This window comes from Grammomys surdaster, unplaced genomic scaffold (assembly GCF_004785775.1).
Source record: "Grammomys surdaster isolate TR1022 unplaced genomic scaffold, NIH_TR_1.0 167, whole genome shotgun sequence".
Classification (NCBI taxonomy): Eukaryota; Metazoa; Chordata; class Mammalia; order Rodentia; family Muridae; genus Grammomys; species Grammomys surdaster.
Window position 1 is genome coordinate 10,393,800 of NW_021604615.1, and position 15,602 is coordinate 10,409,401.

General features: G+C 41.5%; 1 protein-coding gene across 1 annotated transcript in view; it reads right to left on the reverse strand.

Annotated features, from left to right (window-relative positions):
* Positions 1 to 2,288: 2,288 nt before the first annotated feature.
* Csmd1 (CUB and Sushi multiple domains 1) overlaps positions 2,289 to 15,602 on the reverse strand; it is a 1,525,237-nt gene continuing 1,511,923 nt past the window's right edge. The window contains exons 67-70 of the mRNA XM_028766288.1: positions 14,104 to 14,216; positions 13,257 to 13,344; positions 10,302 to 10,434; positions 2,289 to 5,652 (exon numbers count right to left, since the gene is read on the reverse strand). Coding sequence (XP_028622121.1) covers positions 5,493 to 5,652; positions 10,302 to 10,434; positions 13,257 to 13,344; positions 14,104 to 14,216 — 494 coding nt within the window. The 3' untranslated portion in view covers positions 2,289 to 5,492. The remainder of the gene's footprint in view (positions 5,653 to 10,301; positions 10,435 to 13,256; positions 13,345 to 14,103; positions 14,217 to 15,602) is intronic.

Here is a 15,602-nt window from a genome sequence, read left to right on the forward strand (position 1 = left end):
TCTATCTATCTATCTATCTATCTATCTATCTATCTATCTATCTATCTGTCATCTACAGAAAGGGGATTTATTAGAATGACTTACAGGCTGTGATCCACCTAATCCAACAATGTCTAGATGTGAATAGAAAGTCCAAGAATCTAGTTGTTGTTCAGTCCATAAGTCTGGATGTCTCAGCTGGTCTTCAGTATATGCTGGAATCCCAAAGAAGTGAAGGAATGGACTTGTTAACAGAACAAGAGAAGCAGGCAAAGAGCAAAAGTCTCCTTTTCCCAGGGTCTTAGGTAGACTTCCAGCAGAAGATCTGGCCCAGATTAGAGATGTTCTTAGTTCAAAAGATCCAGATTAAAGATGTGTGATTTCTGATTTTAAAGATCAGGATTTGAAGTGGATCTTCTTACTTCAAAGTAAGCAAAAGTCCTTCACAGGTGTGACCTCCAGTTTGGATATTTAGTTCCATATGTAGTCAAGTATAGTCAGGAGGAGCCATTGCAATGGGTATATGGGATAAATTCAGCTAGACATGCTATGTCTGCACTATGTGTGACTCATGCTCTGGTTACTGGGACACTGTTCTAGGTAATACACGTTTTATCACCCCTGGCCTGGGACAGGTGGCAAACAGTCATAGATGCCTAAGCTCATTGTCATCAGAGAGATAGGTGCTAAGGGATTAATGAGTACTACTGATACCGAAAGAAGAAATTTGCTGCATTTGCAAAGTCATTGCTTTGCAGAGCTGTGGATGTTGTTATGGTTTGCTTTGTCTCAGTTCCTAGTTATCACAGTAACACTATACCCCTATAAAAACACACCCATCAAGGCAGAGAGCTATCAGGCTGAACTTTTCTCTGAGAACCATGACTTCAGACATTCTGTGGTCTCTCTGTTACAGGTATACCCCAGGACTGTGTTCCCAATCTGAAAGTACTTTGAAAAATCAGCCATGAGTACAGAACTAACAAGCTTCTTGGTTCAATTTCAACAGCTGTTAGAAGACCTACCTTGTATAGGGACTCCTGCCCAGGAAGAACATTCTAGAAGTAGGAGGCATTTTATAATTCATAGGTAACTTCCAAGATGTGCTGGTAGAAAATTAAGTAAAAGAAAGAGCTGTGCCTTACCTGTAGTGACACTTGCAGGCCCTGGCAGAGCTGCTGTACTTCACCTTGGCCATCAGATGGCCCTGGAGGGGCACAGCATGAATTGTAAGAGCTATGAACTCCAAAAACAAACATGTTTCCCCCTTAGGGTTTTTAATTTGCAATTACAACCAGCTAAAGTGGGGAAAGATTCCCAAATAGAGTAACAGAGACATTCAGAACAAAAAATTAATTGCCAAACGAGGGGACGACGAAGTTAAAGAGTGTGATGTTTGTGGTGAAAAATAAGAATATCATTGCTAAAGAAACTTACCTTTCGCTGAGTCTACCGATGTGCCCATACATGTGTCTGTGAACAGGGAGTTGTCTCTGAATTCTTGCTTCTTTATCTATCATATCAGAATGGCAAAGACCACCTTGCATTGATCACTGAGTGTTATTAATAGTTTCTACAAGCTATTCCAGTCTCTAGTACAGTCAATCCCCAGTCATTGCAGCCATGGACAATCAAGGACACAGAGAGCCTTGGAGTGGATGAATAGTGGCCACCCAAGCTTTTTTAATGGGGAGCTTGTGTGTGGAGTATTTCTCATTATTGGTTGTTACTCATTTTTTAATAACTTGACTCCCAGGGAAATTATTATTCCATCCTACTTACCTGGTGAATATTTAGTGAGTCTACCAGTGACAGCTTAGATATGTCCTGATCTCTCAGCCCAGAAGCCAGGACACAAGGATTTTTCTGTGGTGACATGCTGCCAGTAAAGATAGCTATTTGCTGAGTTTTTATCTGGAGTGGTGCTTGATGTACTGTTATAGGCATCTGTATCCTCTGACATGCCACCTCTAGGAGTTGTAAAAGTTCACACACACAAAAAAACCTTCCCAATTGAAGAGGCAAAACTCAAGACTATTCCTTCAACCTTGTCACACTTGCTTTCTTCACAGGGATGCTGGGATCAAACTCAGGTCCTCATGTTTGTATGGCAAGCACCCAAGCCATCTCCCCAGCCTCGTGTGCTAATTACTCATGGTGCCCATGATGCCACTGGCTTGGGAAAAGATAGAGCTTTATTCTTAATGTTATAAAGGATTATTCAGAACACTTCTGTTCGGTCTCTCCCCTGCCAGAGACTTCTTTGTATATGGTAAAGCTAAAATAAATCCACACGAAAATAGAAATCTAAAATTAAATATTTAATTAGAACTCTGATTTGCTTTAAAGATAGGTGGCATTACACAGGTTATGTTACACTCTCTTTATAATTTTTTTTTTGACAAAAAGATACTGTTCGTTTTAACAGGCCGCCTTAATATTAATACATGTCGAATAGGATGGGAACTGAAAATCAGCTAGAGGGTAACGTTACATTATCGGGAAAATTACAGTTTTGCATTGTAAAAACATTTATTTTTTTTTAACAATTTACCTACATTAATCAAAAAATTACAGCATATTTAATAATTTTACAAATTCTTCATAAAAAATATATCTCTGTACAAAAAGGTCTTCCGCACCTACGTTGTGACAGCAGCGTGTGGAGGAGACGGGAGGGTGGGACAGCGAGAATGGATGGTTTTCCTGATCATAATGCCAGCTTTCTTTTCTCCCTTTTTAATAGCTTTTGTTGTTGTTGTTGTTATTGTTTACAAAATATTTTACAGAAGAAAAAAATTATTGCAGCTAGCCTGAAGGCAAGATGGGCAAAGACAAGCAACAGTTGAACAGCTTCGAAGCACATGTAATCTGTCACTCATAGCGTGTCTCCTCACTGTGCTCTGGGCGCTTCAGGGAAAAGTCGAGACCTCACTGAGGAAGGTGTTCCTGACTGTCCTGCTAGGTCTTCAATGCCTCTGAGACCTGGTGAAACACCACACACACACACACACACACACACACACACACACACACACACACACACATCATAGGAAGAATTGAGCTAGGCTCTCAACTGAGTGTGCCGCTCAATATTGTATGTTGGTTTTAAATATCATGATGCAGTCTGGTAGCTGTAAGTCAGTTTGCACACAAAGGAAAACGACACTGGTCTGATGATGTGGCTCCTTGCATGTATGTATGCCCTATCTGAGTCAAGTCTTCTTAATGTAACTGGCCAGCAAACAGGCCAGGGATGTGGGGACAAGAGACGTTAGTTTAGACTCCAAAGTCAGCATTTTGCACCTAGTCTGAATGACTCAAACTTAGATATGTACAATATATATATATATATATGTTTTTGTGTGTGTTTTTATATACATTAATATATATAGTAACCCTGTTCTCCCTTGCGCACTCTGGTCTGTGGACCTTCTGATGTTCTCGGTTTTCGTTTTGGCTCAATGTGTGGTTAGAAGCACACTCTTGCTGACATCATCTGAATTTCCCAGGGAGCCAATGAAGAACCTCTGTGGACCCAGAAGAATGCCATGGATGTGTGTTGGCTTGGCTGGAGGAACCTATGTCAAAACTCCTTCCTGGGACATGGAGTCTTAAATATGAACCCCAGTGGATAGAGTGTCAACAGAAGAAGTCAGGAGTCCTGACACAACAGACAGCCCTTGCAAGAAGAGCTGGCTGCAAAGAGGGAGCCCAGTGTGGCCTCTGGAATGCTCAGAATGCTGAACTTCCAAAGCCGTAAGCCAATATTCCTTTACCCACTGTCCTCTGGGAAGTCCTGAATTTAAACATCATGTAGATAGACAGATCCACCTGTCTTAAAGCTAGGCATGAACGTAGTCACCACAGCAAACAGAACGTCAGCATGACATCCTGACCCATGTTATCAGTGCAAATCCTGGGATGTGCAAAGGGGGGATTTTTACCACATGAACTGTGCATGAAACGTCAAATAATAAAATAAGCATTATATTTCCAAAAATACTTTTATCAAACAAATATAAATAAAAATAAACATGATCTTCTCTTTGAATTTCTTACAGACATTTCTCTGGCCCTGCCTTGTCTTCAGGCTGTTTATTTTACCCCTGTTGGCCATACCACCTATCTTACATATCATAATAGATAGTCTATCAGTAAAGAATTTTAAACGTTTCAAAAATCACTGAAATGATTTTTTTTTTTTTTGCAAGAAAGGCAAATAATCTATAAAACAGATCATCATGAGGGTGTGCGAGCGGCGCCTGCCCTTCCGATTCTGATTTGGACTTTGATTTCCCTTTTGATTCCTCTGAGCTTGGGTGTGGCTGTGAGATAAGTGTCTCAATGCATTCTGGGAGGGTGATGTTACAGAACAGAGAAAGGAAACAACAATCCAGAGGGGAAGACTGCACTGTGAACTGAGTTCATGAGCTACCTAAAATAAATTACTATTCACAACTGTACATGGAAAGATGGACATTTCTGGAGCCCCCTGTTATTGATCAGTATGCTGTAGACAATAGTTGTATGCACAAGAAGGGGAGAAATCAAAGGGAATATGTGGCTTCATTTCTACCACCGGGAGTAGGCAATGGATCTGACACATAAATGTGGCCAACAGAAGTGATAAAAATATAACTTCTTCAGCATACTAGTACTATCTCCCTTTCAAAATCTGTGCTGTATCTGGGGATACTTTCCTTTACATGCCAACTCAACTGAGGGTGGCATCTTTTGCTTGAGAATGCAATATGAGAGGATGCTTATGTACAATGTATAGTGAATACAAACCCTGTGGAAATAGTTTGTTTAGAAATTAGACTTAGTCGTTCTTAACACACTAGTGCAAAATGTTGAACATCAAGAATTCTGGGATGGAGCAGCTCTGACTGTGAGATCTGCAAACATCCCTAGTAATTGATGGATGCCCAGTGGAGCCTGTAGATCCGCAGAGCTCATGTCTCAGGCAGGGCAGAGTGAAGCAAGTGTACGTGTGTGCATTTTCCAGAAGGTATCTTCTCCAGGAAGGCTTTACTTTTGTAAAGAATTCATGTCCAGTGAATAGGGATAAAAAGAAAAGAAAAACACAAAACACATATCTGCTACCATTTTGTTGCCGCACCTGAAGGATGTATCTGTATGCTCAGAAGACAACATCCAAAGGCATCCTGGCCACACAGAGACACAAATGTCAGAGGCATTAAGTACCACCTGTCTGTAAGACTCTGCAGTCTTCCTTGCCCTCGTCGTTGTCGGTATCTTGATTTCTGGTGGATGCAGCAGCCAGGCTTTGATAATCCATTTTCGAGATGAAGATGTATTCACAATTTGATCCTCAGAAGACTCGGTCGTGATTCAGAGGAAATTCCCACTGCGTTATGCCAGCAGACGATGGCCAAGGTTGCTGCAGCAAGGCAAGAGTAGAAGGGGGGTGGTATATGGCACCAAAGGATTTTACTGCTTGTCCATCAGAGGTATGGCTATGAATCGGTCCTAGGGGGCACTGAGGGCTATACCACTGTACACACTGTGTTCAGAGTCGTGTCAAACCTCACAGCCTTGGCCTCTGTGGGTTTTAAGTTTGTGTCATACATGGGGTTTTCAAATGAAGCTTGTCCATTACTGTTTTCATGGCCAGCATAGCCATTATATTGAACTTTTGGTCTTGTTCTAAAGAGAAAAAAAAGAGAACATAGTCAGATCTCTAACTGCAACGACACAGCTTCCACCCAGTCTCTATGCTTTCTCAGTAGGAAGTATTCCTGTAAGGTTATGGAGGGGGTGGGCCATAGCAGCTATTTCACTGTGGTTGACTCTTTAAAAACCGCTGCTTGCGATTATAAACAGAATGTAAAGTTGGAAATTATTTCCCATATCAAAAAAAAATCCCCTCTATGAATTGAAGGAAGGTTTGGGGAACTATGAAGGTATCAGAGGCAACAGGCAGGGAGATATTTGGTCTGGAACGCCGTCTATTGCTAGTAAGCAGTGAGGACTTGGGAAGCCACTACAGGCTTCATCGTGGTGAAACCAATGCTCAGCCTGTGGTTGGGAGGGGTACGTCAAAGCCATTTTAATTTCTAATAAGTTCATCACCATTACCAGAATTCACCAAATGCTGATTACTTTTGCAATGTAATTTTTTTTCTCCCTGTGCTGGGTCAAAAATAAGCCACCTTATTTAGCTGGAGGAATGGCTTGGCAGTTAAGAGCACTTGCTTCTGAAGATCCAGATTTTGTTCTCAGCACCTATGTGGCAGCTCACAACTGCATGTACCTTCAGGGCCAAGAGATTCAGTGCCCTCTGCTGGCCTCCATGAGCACTATGCATACAGGCAAACATATACAACACAAGGAATATATATTTTAAAGAGCCTGTTTATTGAAATGAAACTTATTATCAAAATGTTTCTGTGGGCAAAGGAAACACTCAATTCACAACCCATGCTTAAAAGATAGGTTTTAGAGTAAGAAGACCTAAACAAGGGAATAAGCAGATGACCTTGTCAGTAAGGTGCTTGCTCACAAGCATGGAGACCTGAGTTCAAATCCTCACATAAAAAGCCAGACTCAGTGGCACACATCTGTAACCTCAGTGACAAGGAGACAGACACAGCCAGATTCCTGGGGTTCACTGGCATGTGATAATCATAGCCAAATCAATGAACTCTGGGTTAGGTGAACTACTGTGTCTTTAAAAATGAGGTGAATTGCTACAAAGAAGAGATCCATTGTAGACCCCAGGCCTACACAGAGACACACACATGTATGTGCACCTGGATGGATACCTGTACATACTAACTTTTAAAAAAGTACATGTAATACCCATGTACCCTAAAACACACCACACATGAGACCTATCTCAGTGAGGCAGGTTGCATCAGGACCATGGATTCTGACTGAAAACATCCTCCTCCTCTTCCTCCCCTTCTTCCTCCTGCCCCTCCTCCTACTCCTCTTTCTTTTCTTCTTCTGCTTCTTCTGTTGACTTTATTAAATTTGTTCTTTCCATACTACAATCTGATTGCAGATTGCCCCATCCCTTCCTTTCAGTCTTTTCTCTCATCCCCCTCCCCATCCATTCCTCCTCAGTTTCCCTTCAAAATGAGACAGGCCTCCTAGGGATAGCAACCAAACACGGTATATCAAATTTGCCATGGGAACCCCTCTTTATATTAAGGCTGGATGAGGCAACCCAGGAGGAGGAAAAAGGTCTCAAATGCAGAAAAAGGTGTCAGAAACAGGCCCTGCTCATTCTCTTAGGAGTCCCATAAAACATCAAGCTACACAACTAGAACATATCCAGAGGGCCTAGGTTAGACCCATGTAGGCTCACTGATTGTTGGTTCAGTCTCTGATAGCCCTTGTGAGTCCCGATTTGTTGATGCTGTAAGTTTTCCTGTGGTGTTCTTGACCCTTTTGGCTCCTACAATCCTTTCTCCTGTTCTTCAGCAGGATTCCCTCGGTGTCACCTAACATCTGGCTATGGGTCTCTGCATCTGGAGAACCTCTTCTTAATATGGGTGAATGAGAGAAAACGACTCCAACTTGCGGGGACTTTGGGGTGTCTGCTAAACAATGACCAGCCACATCATTGAGGAATGTCTTTACTGGAGTTTTAATGTGGGGTAGGGAACCTAAAATACTTAGTGCTCATACCAAGAACTCAAAAGAAAAGTATCCAGTGAGGGGCTGGCACTCTGGCTCTCCACATACTTTCTTTTTCAAAAGTATTAGTCTTTCTTATATGGCTGGGTGTAGAGAGATAAAGGATTCTCTGGGTCTGCTCATCACAACGGCCCCAGTTTTTCCCCAGTAAGCCTGAGAGAAAAACATGGCTTATCTCTATATTCACCATGCAGCCCTCTCCACATGTATGGATTGAGGTATGTGTGGGGGTCCATCACAGTGACACCAAAGGCATCTGGAGAAGGCAGGAGAGTTCACTGATAGCTTGTGTCTAGCTGGTGTCTCAGTGTGGAAGTCTCTCCCCACATCCCTTCATGGAAGTACCTGACCTGACAGCTGAGACTTGCTAGGAAGCTCCTGGGTTTAAAGACACGTGCTGTAATATTCTGAATAAACCTACAGCACCCTGTTGCATACTTCAGATAACAACCAGAACTCATATAGCTCATGGATGAATGTAGATGCTTATACAATATTGTCATTGTCAAGGACAATTGATTCTGATCCACAGAGATGTTAGCCTCTCTACTAAAGCCTGGGGTCTGATTCTCTGACACACAGGGAACTGTCCAGCTGGTCTCAGAGCTGAGAGCGAACCAGACATACCTGACAGGGTCAAAAGTTAAAAAAGCCTTTCTAACAGGCCAGACTTGCCCTTGCATTGAGGACAGTAGATGGGTGAATACAAATATCCAGGGATTATGAATCCCTGCTGTTGCTGTCAACACAAAAGAAACTCCATCAGAAGAAGGATTTTAATTCCTGCCTCTTTAAAAGAAAAGTGCTTCTTGCCATGTGGTATTGCAGCACACCTGGCAGTTGCAACCACATCAGCAGAAAGAGAGCCTAAGTCTCTAGGACCTGTTGCGTAGGGTACTATTTTCTTCAAAATAATTGATAACAATTTTTGTAGTTATAGGTCTGTGGAGAGCAGAGGAAACCTTCTTCTAAATGTGCATTGTTTGGCACAGGTACAGCCATATCAAGGATCGAATATTCGCTGCACCATGGTGGCAAAGCCTTCCATATAAAGGTAATGCTTAGAGGGATGGCAAAGCCTTCCTTTGGTCCAAGTGTGATGTTGACAGTGTGTGGTAAAAGTAGCATCTTCCTCCTCCAGGATGACTGCAACCAGACTTCTCCCTCATAGAAACCTTCAACCAAGACAAACCCTCTCCTCTTCCTGTGGTGAATGTACTGAGGTTCTGGGTTGTTGCATGGTTGGCGCTGTTCCAGCTGTACATGGATGACCAGCCCAGCTTTTCTATGCATGTTTCTCCATGTCTGTTCTTTCTTCATTCCCTAGGACCAAGGTGTGCAGAAAGTAGCCAATATATGCCATTTCTTTGCTGTTGCTGTATTTGTAAACTTAGAACACTCATAGCCATAGGCAAGAAAAGACAAAGCTACGAACCACGAATAGTCTTTGGATATCATGTTTTCTTGTGTATAAGGGAGTAAACATTTAAAGAAGTTTATTGCATTTTTTTTTTATAAAATATCCTCACTTCAGTTTTGTTTGTATAATAATGACTAAGTAGAAGCATGTGTATTACATAAGCAAACATGTGATACACTTAAGTTTTAACATCGTGTCTGGGGGTCATAATTGTACTATTTAAAATTGTACTACTTAAAAATTCAAATAGAATTTTGGAATGATTTAGCATATAACACGTTTTCCCAGAAATATATTATCCACATAGAGAAAACACCCAAACTGAATCCTCCACAGTCGGTGTTCATTTCAGTCAGGGTCTCTTGTAGCCAAGGCTAGAATTAAACTCTCTGTGTAGTTGAAGATGATACCGAACACCTGGTCTACCTTTCTTTACCTCCCAGATGCTGAGATTACAGGCATGCAGTGGGGTAGGTCCCAGGGCCTTGTGCATTTTACACAAGTGTTCCACCAGTGAAGCCCATCCCTAGTCTGCCTACAGTGCCTTTTTGAAAAATGTATGTGCATGCATATTAACTCCAAAGAAAGAAACCCATTTACTCAAACTTGATCAACCCCCCTAAACTTTGACATCTGCTCATTAAAAAGAAATTTCAAGTTAATAGATGTCAGTGTATCCTTTTAAGGGATGGGGAGCAGTTAACTACTCAGACATATTAAGAAGTTTCTAATTTGCTGAAAAAAGTCATATATACATCTATCTATCTATCTATCTATCTATCTATCTATCTATCTATCTATCCATCCATCCATCCATCTATCTATCTATATCTTTGATTCATAGAGTTGAAAGAGCCACAGCATGGAAACCTATTTTGTTTTTATCTTTCTCTCCTGCTGGAAGGATCCAACTTTCCCATGGATGGCTACAAGTACGAGAATATGCTTTTCGTTCAACCGTTCCTTTAAATTCATTCCTTTCAAGCTAATTACTTGGATTTGCTCTGCTGACAAAATAGATAAAGTCAAACGATGGAAAAAATGCAACAAAATAAAAATCATCAACAGAAAGCCTGGTGTGTGCACACCCATATATAAGGAAGCACACCCACACGCTGTGCCAACTGCTCAGCTGTATAAAACCTATGTGCATGTGAATTCAAGTATGCTATTGCTGACACCAAGGCAGCACGCCACGGACACATGCAGGCAACTCACAGCTCGGCAGTACCTGTGTTTGTAGAGGTAAAATGCAAACCCTGAAAGAATTAGAGCGAAGAAGGGAACGAGAATCGCAGCTGCCACAGAGCCACTGCTGGTACCCTGGTAGTGATTTGAAGAGTCCGCATCAGAGTTGGAAGGATCTAGAAGACAAAAGGAATTTGAAGTTATTGTATACTGCTTAGGCAGAAAAGTGTCTATAATATTGTCTTGGAGATGAACACAAGAATCAGAGTTTCCGTCTTACGGTGAAGCAACCCAATATTCTTTCCTGAAGATTGCTCTTCAAACTTTCTCTCAGTGGGTTTTCTTTTTCTGAGCATGGTATCCAAATGGAATCTTCTAGAATTTTCATTTAGCCTTGTGGCTCACAAATCATCTTCAGTGTCTCAACCATCAGTATTTTATTGTTTTCCTAATTCTGAATGATAATTGCATTGTATCAATGTATGTACCACATTTCTCTGCCTCTTCATTTGATGGACTTTTGAAGTGATAATAACATGCCTGAAGTCTCTGGGACACATGTGTAAAACATGCTTCCAGTTCTTTTGGCAAACCAAGCAGGGACACAACTCCCTGTCTCTGTCTATGTCCCTGTCTCTGTCACTCTATGTCTAATTTTGATGAGCTGCATGTTGCTTTCATAGCAGTTATATTCCTGAATATCCTACCAGCAAAATCTGAACTCCAATTTCTCTGCCTCATTGTTAAAACTTAATTTTCTATCTTTAATAGTGCCTACAAAGTTGTTTCTAGATAGAGCTTTGGTTTCTATTTCTCCAGTGCCTGACCTCGTCTTGGATGGTTCATTACAATTGTCAGCGTGATGACATCTACAACCACCTGTCAGATAAGCCTCTGGGTATGCCTCTGGGGAATTATCCTGATTGCATTATTAAAGTAGGAAGAGCCACTCACCATGGGTAGTACCAGTCCATGACTCAGACCTTGAACTGTGTAGGTAGAAAAAAGGGAACTGAGCATGCATTCACTACTCTCTGTTTTCTGATTTTGAATGAGATGTGATCAGTTCCCTTACACACCTGCTTTACCCAGCCGTGATGAACTGTGACTTGAACTGTGACCCAGAAAGCCTTTCTCTCTTAAGCTGCCTCTGTCAGAACATTTTATCCCAGTAACAGGAAAAAAAACCTGACACAATGTCCAACATCTTTTATGGGCGTGTGTTTGTATATAATCTGGGAAACTTGTACTCAACTGCTTTTGTGTACTATTGGCTTAGAGGTCATCAGCTTCCGTGATATGGAGCCCAGTAGTCTTTTATATATTTTAGATACAAACAATTGCTCAGACTTATCATGTTTTTATGATTTCTAATCATTTTGTGTGTAGTGGTGGATCACACTTTTTCTGTTGAAACCAATTCATGCTAAGTTTCTTGTAGATATTTCCACATTAAAGTTATCTTTCAGATTAACTTGACTTCAGTATCTGTTCAACCATAATCACTTTTATCTGGTTTATCTATTGACCGTAGACATTTAGGAGGTTGTCATTTTCATCTCTATATAAAAAAGTGCTTTATCCAGCACTCATGAATGAGCTGGGGCATCACTAAAACATTGGCATTTCTAATTAGCTGAAAGGGAGACTCACTTGGGATCCAAATTATTTTCTAAAGCAATTTTTTTCTGACAGTATGGTCATCATCTCAGGAGAATAAAGATTTCTTGTTAACACAAGCTGTTATTTTGTTCTGTTACAAAGCATGGGGTAATGTGAGAAAGACGTGTTCTAGGCAATGAGAGTTCTTGGTGTCCAATGTGTGGGTAAATCTTGACATCCGTATGGTCTCTTCAGAAGCTCACTGGCATGCGTGACCATTGCCAGAGGGTGGTAAAATGAAAGCAGGGAGGGCAAAAGTGGGCTCGATCTCTTTGAGGTTTTTATAATGTTTTATCGAGTGAGATGAATACAGTGTCCATCTATAGGAATATAATCCGTATCCTCTTGTCCTCCAGTATGTAGATTTAGAACTCAGCTGCTTCATGATTCAGGGAACCATATTTATGTTTTTGCAGTAACCTAAACTCTTTTAAATTAGTCTAGCACATACTATCTGGATTCTATGACTACCATACTCTGGTGTGGCCAGACTACAGTTTATGTATCAGCTGCCTTTTGTTATATGGCTTGGATTTGTGTCCTTGGTGTTTGAATCTAGACCACAGCTATGGGTGGTCTTAATCTAATGTATTTATTTTATTCCATCAAACCCAGATAATAGAACCAATTTGAAAGATTGTCTTGGCCCTCAGACACTGCTGACACTGAATGGGATGACCAAATTTGGGATGGTGGAAAGATAATATTTTATAATGGCTTTCCCTTACTGATTATTTTTGGCAGTAACGTATAGGTAGGTGACATCTTTCCTTCACTATCCCTGAGTATCTGGGTCGCAGTCTTCTGAAAGTACCATCAGTGCCAGTCACCCCAGTGCACACTCCCATGTTGGCTTCCTCTGTACGAGTCACTGGGATCAAAGTCTGCATGGCAGCACTCTTAGCCACAAAAGCCAATGTGGTGTTGATTGTATGCAAGCACATAAAGCCATCTAGGCTGTCCAGGAAAAAAATATGGTGCTCATCTCATTTCACAAATAATGGCCTTCATGGGAGCAGAACTCAGAGCACACAAAGAAAGCAATGTTTCTAATCTAACCCAGTGAGTCATTCTGAAGTTGGGTAGGTAGGAAGGTAGGGGTAGATCTGGGAGAGGTTAGCAGAAAAGGGGTGGATGTTATACATTGTATGAAATTCTCAAAGAATTACTAAAAATGCTGCTTTAAAACTTCTGCTGGTACCTCTATTCATGGTTTTAGTCATCTCTTTACAGTTTCTGTTCAGCAGGATTATTTAAAGACCCAATTGACCATTGTTCTATACAAATAAACAACAAACAAACAAACAAACAAAGAAACAAAACTAGGTAAGTTTACCTTGCCTTTCTAGCTTGAACTTCCCGAAGTCTTTTCCATGTATATCACCTTGAAAGGAGAATCCTCCTCTCTCAAGTCCTGAGGACACCTGGTATGCAGGAAAAGGGAGCAAGGCACAAGAAGAAGGAGAAAGAACTCAGTTATCAACCAGATAACTGTTAACAGTCAGATTTAGATATTGCATGCCCAGAGTGAAATTTTCCCCAACTCAATCCATACAGAGTTAAAGGTCAACATAGGTCAACATAGTTAAAGCAACATGGGAAGCATCGTTATGCCAGCTTGATCCCTAGCATGAGCATCCATTCTAAAGGGTCACGTGGCAGTGACCATCCCAAATGGGGAACACCATGTTCTGTGGCTTCACTTTGATGAGCTCCATCCCAGAGAATGTCATGTGAGGCTGTGAAACCTTGTTATAGTGAAGTGGGTCATAGCAGATGGCTAACTCACAGAGAAAGGCACCAAGTGGAAAGAGCCAGCTTCCTCTGTTCATTGATCCTGATTTTGGAGCCTTCAGAACATTTTCTAGGTGTTCTCTGAATAGTCATAGTTCTGACAGTGAGGGTTGTGGATCAGCAGAGCCTAACCTAGACTGAAGAACCTGTATGTCTTCAACAGTAAGAATCCCTTAACTCTGGGCCAACTTATTTCTTATCTCAGAGATTTGGTGGTTGCCTCTATCAAATGATGTGGTCCATTGACCATGCTTCTTCAGGGGTACCTTCTGAGTTCCTGAGGGGTGGACAGTGTTTCCCCTGCCCATAATTCTCAGTGGATTGTGAACTCTTCTGCCCAGACCTGAAAGTGGGAGGACCATGTAAAAATCTTCATGAAAGTTACTTACGTAACCATCGAGTCCCCAGTTGTCATTTTCAAACTTGCTTACAAAAATATCTGCTGGTCCTTTGATATGAAAGGCTTTCAGAAGCAGGTGGGCCTCTTCCTTCTTGTAGACCCCTGAAAAAAATGTTACAGTTGTCAGTCCTACACTGAGGAAGTCAGAGTCAATGGCTCGGCCATTAACCCATCCAATAAGGAACAGGCACAGTTGGGCATCATGATGCAGGCAACAGAACATTTAAACACAAGTTTTATTTTGAAGATTGAGCCTTAGTATCTTTACCACTGTGGGTTTTGGGGGAATCATTTCTTACTAAAGTCTTTGAAAGAATCCTTCTCAAGCAGATATAACCCTAAACTCAACACCACTATTTAAAAAAAAAATAAGAACTAAAACCTGCAGATGCAAAGAGCCATCATTTTCATCCATATAGTATTTGCTTCTGAAGACAGAGGTGTATAGAGAAAACAGAGCAAAATCCTAATTGAAGACTCAGCTCCTTCTAGAAATGGCTTGTTCTGTTCATAGAGAAGCATCATGGTAGAGGGATTTTGAGGGTCACACACAGAGACAGGCAGATGGTACCATGTATCTGTACCTGTCAGCTACAGCTGCACAAAGATAGGTGTGGTGCTATCCAGAGAGATGTGGCTGAAAAATGCCTTGCACCCTCAATTAGGGCCTCACCAAAGGAGGAATATACAAACCACCATAGACACTAACCAAGTAGTGCTGAACCTGTCACATTCCACAGGCAGAGAGGTCTATGAGGCATGATACATAAAATGCCATAGTAAATGGACAATTTCACTATCAGTTCACCAGAGGAGCAAATCTTAGCATCCTGTGAGTGAGTGCTACCTGAAGACACCCAACCGGGAGGCACCCTCTGCCAGTGGACAAGAGACTACCTGAACTTAACTCTAGGCAGTGACCTTTCCTACCACATGAAATGCTATGATTTTTTTCCATTCATTTAACCTCCAAAACTTTGAACTTGGACTCCAGTTCTACAAGCTGTAGAGAGAGATAATAAATCTATCTTCATGACATTTTTCATGGTTAAAAAAAGCAATAAGAATAGGAAATGTCATATATCCAGCAAGTTCTCCACAGATATTACTTCCTTTCTGCCTCTGACCATTCCCCTTTAGATGTCCCACAGTGGGAAGCCTGGGTGTCCCTGGATTTAAATACCTTGAAGGTTCATACCATTGAAATTCCAACACTGGTCTGTGGAGATAAAGGGTTTATATGCCATTGGGTCATATTTTCACTTTCACCTCTCCCTCTCCCTCTCACCCCTTCCTTCTTCCTCTCCATCTCCCTCTCTTTCTCCCCCCTCCACCTCTCTCTGTCTCTCTCTCTCTCTCTGTCTCTCTCTCTGTCTTTCTCTCTCTCTGTCTCTGTCTCTCTGTCTCTGTCTCTCTCTCTCTCTCTGCCTCTCTCTCTCTCTGTGTCTCTCTCTCTCTCTGTCTCTCTCTTTGTCTCTCTCTCTCTCT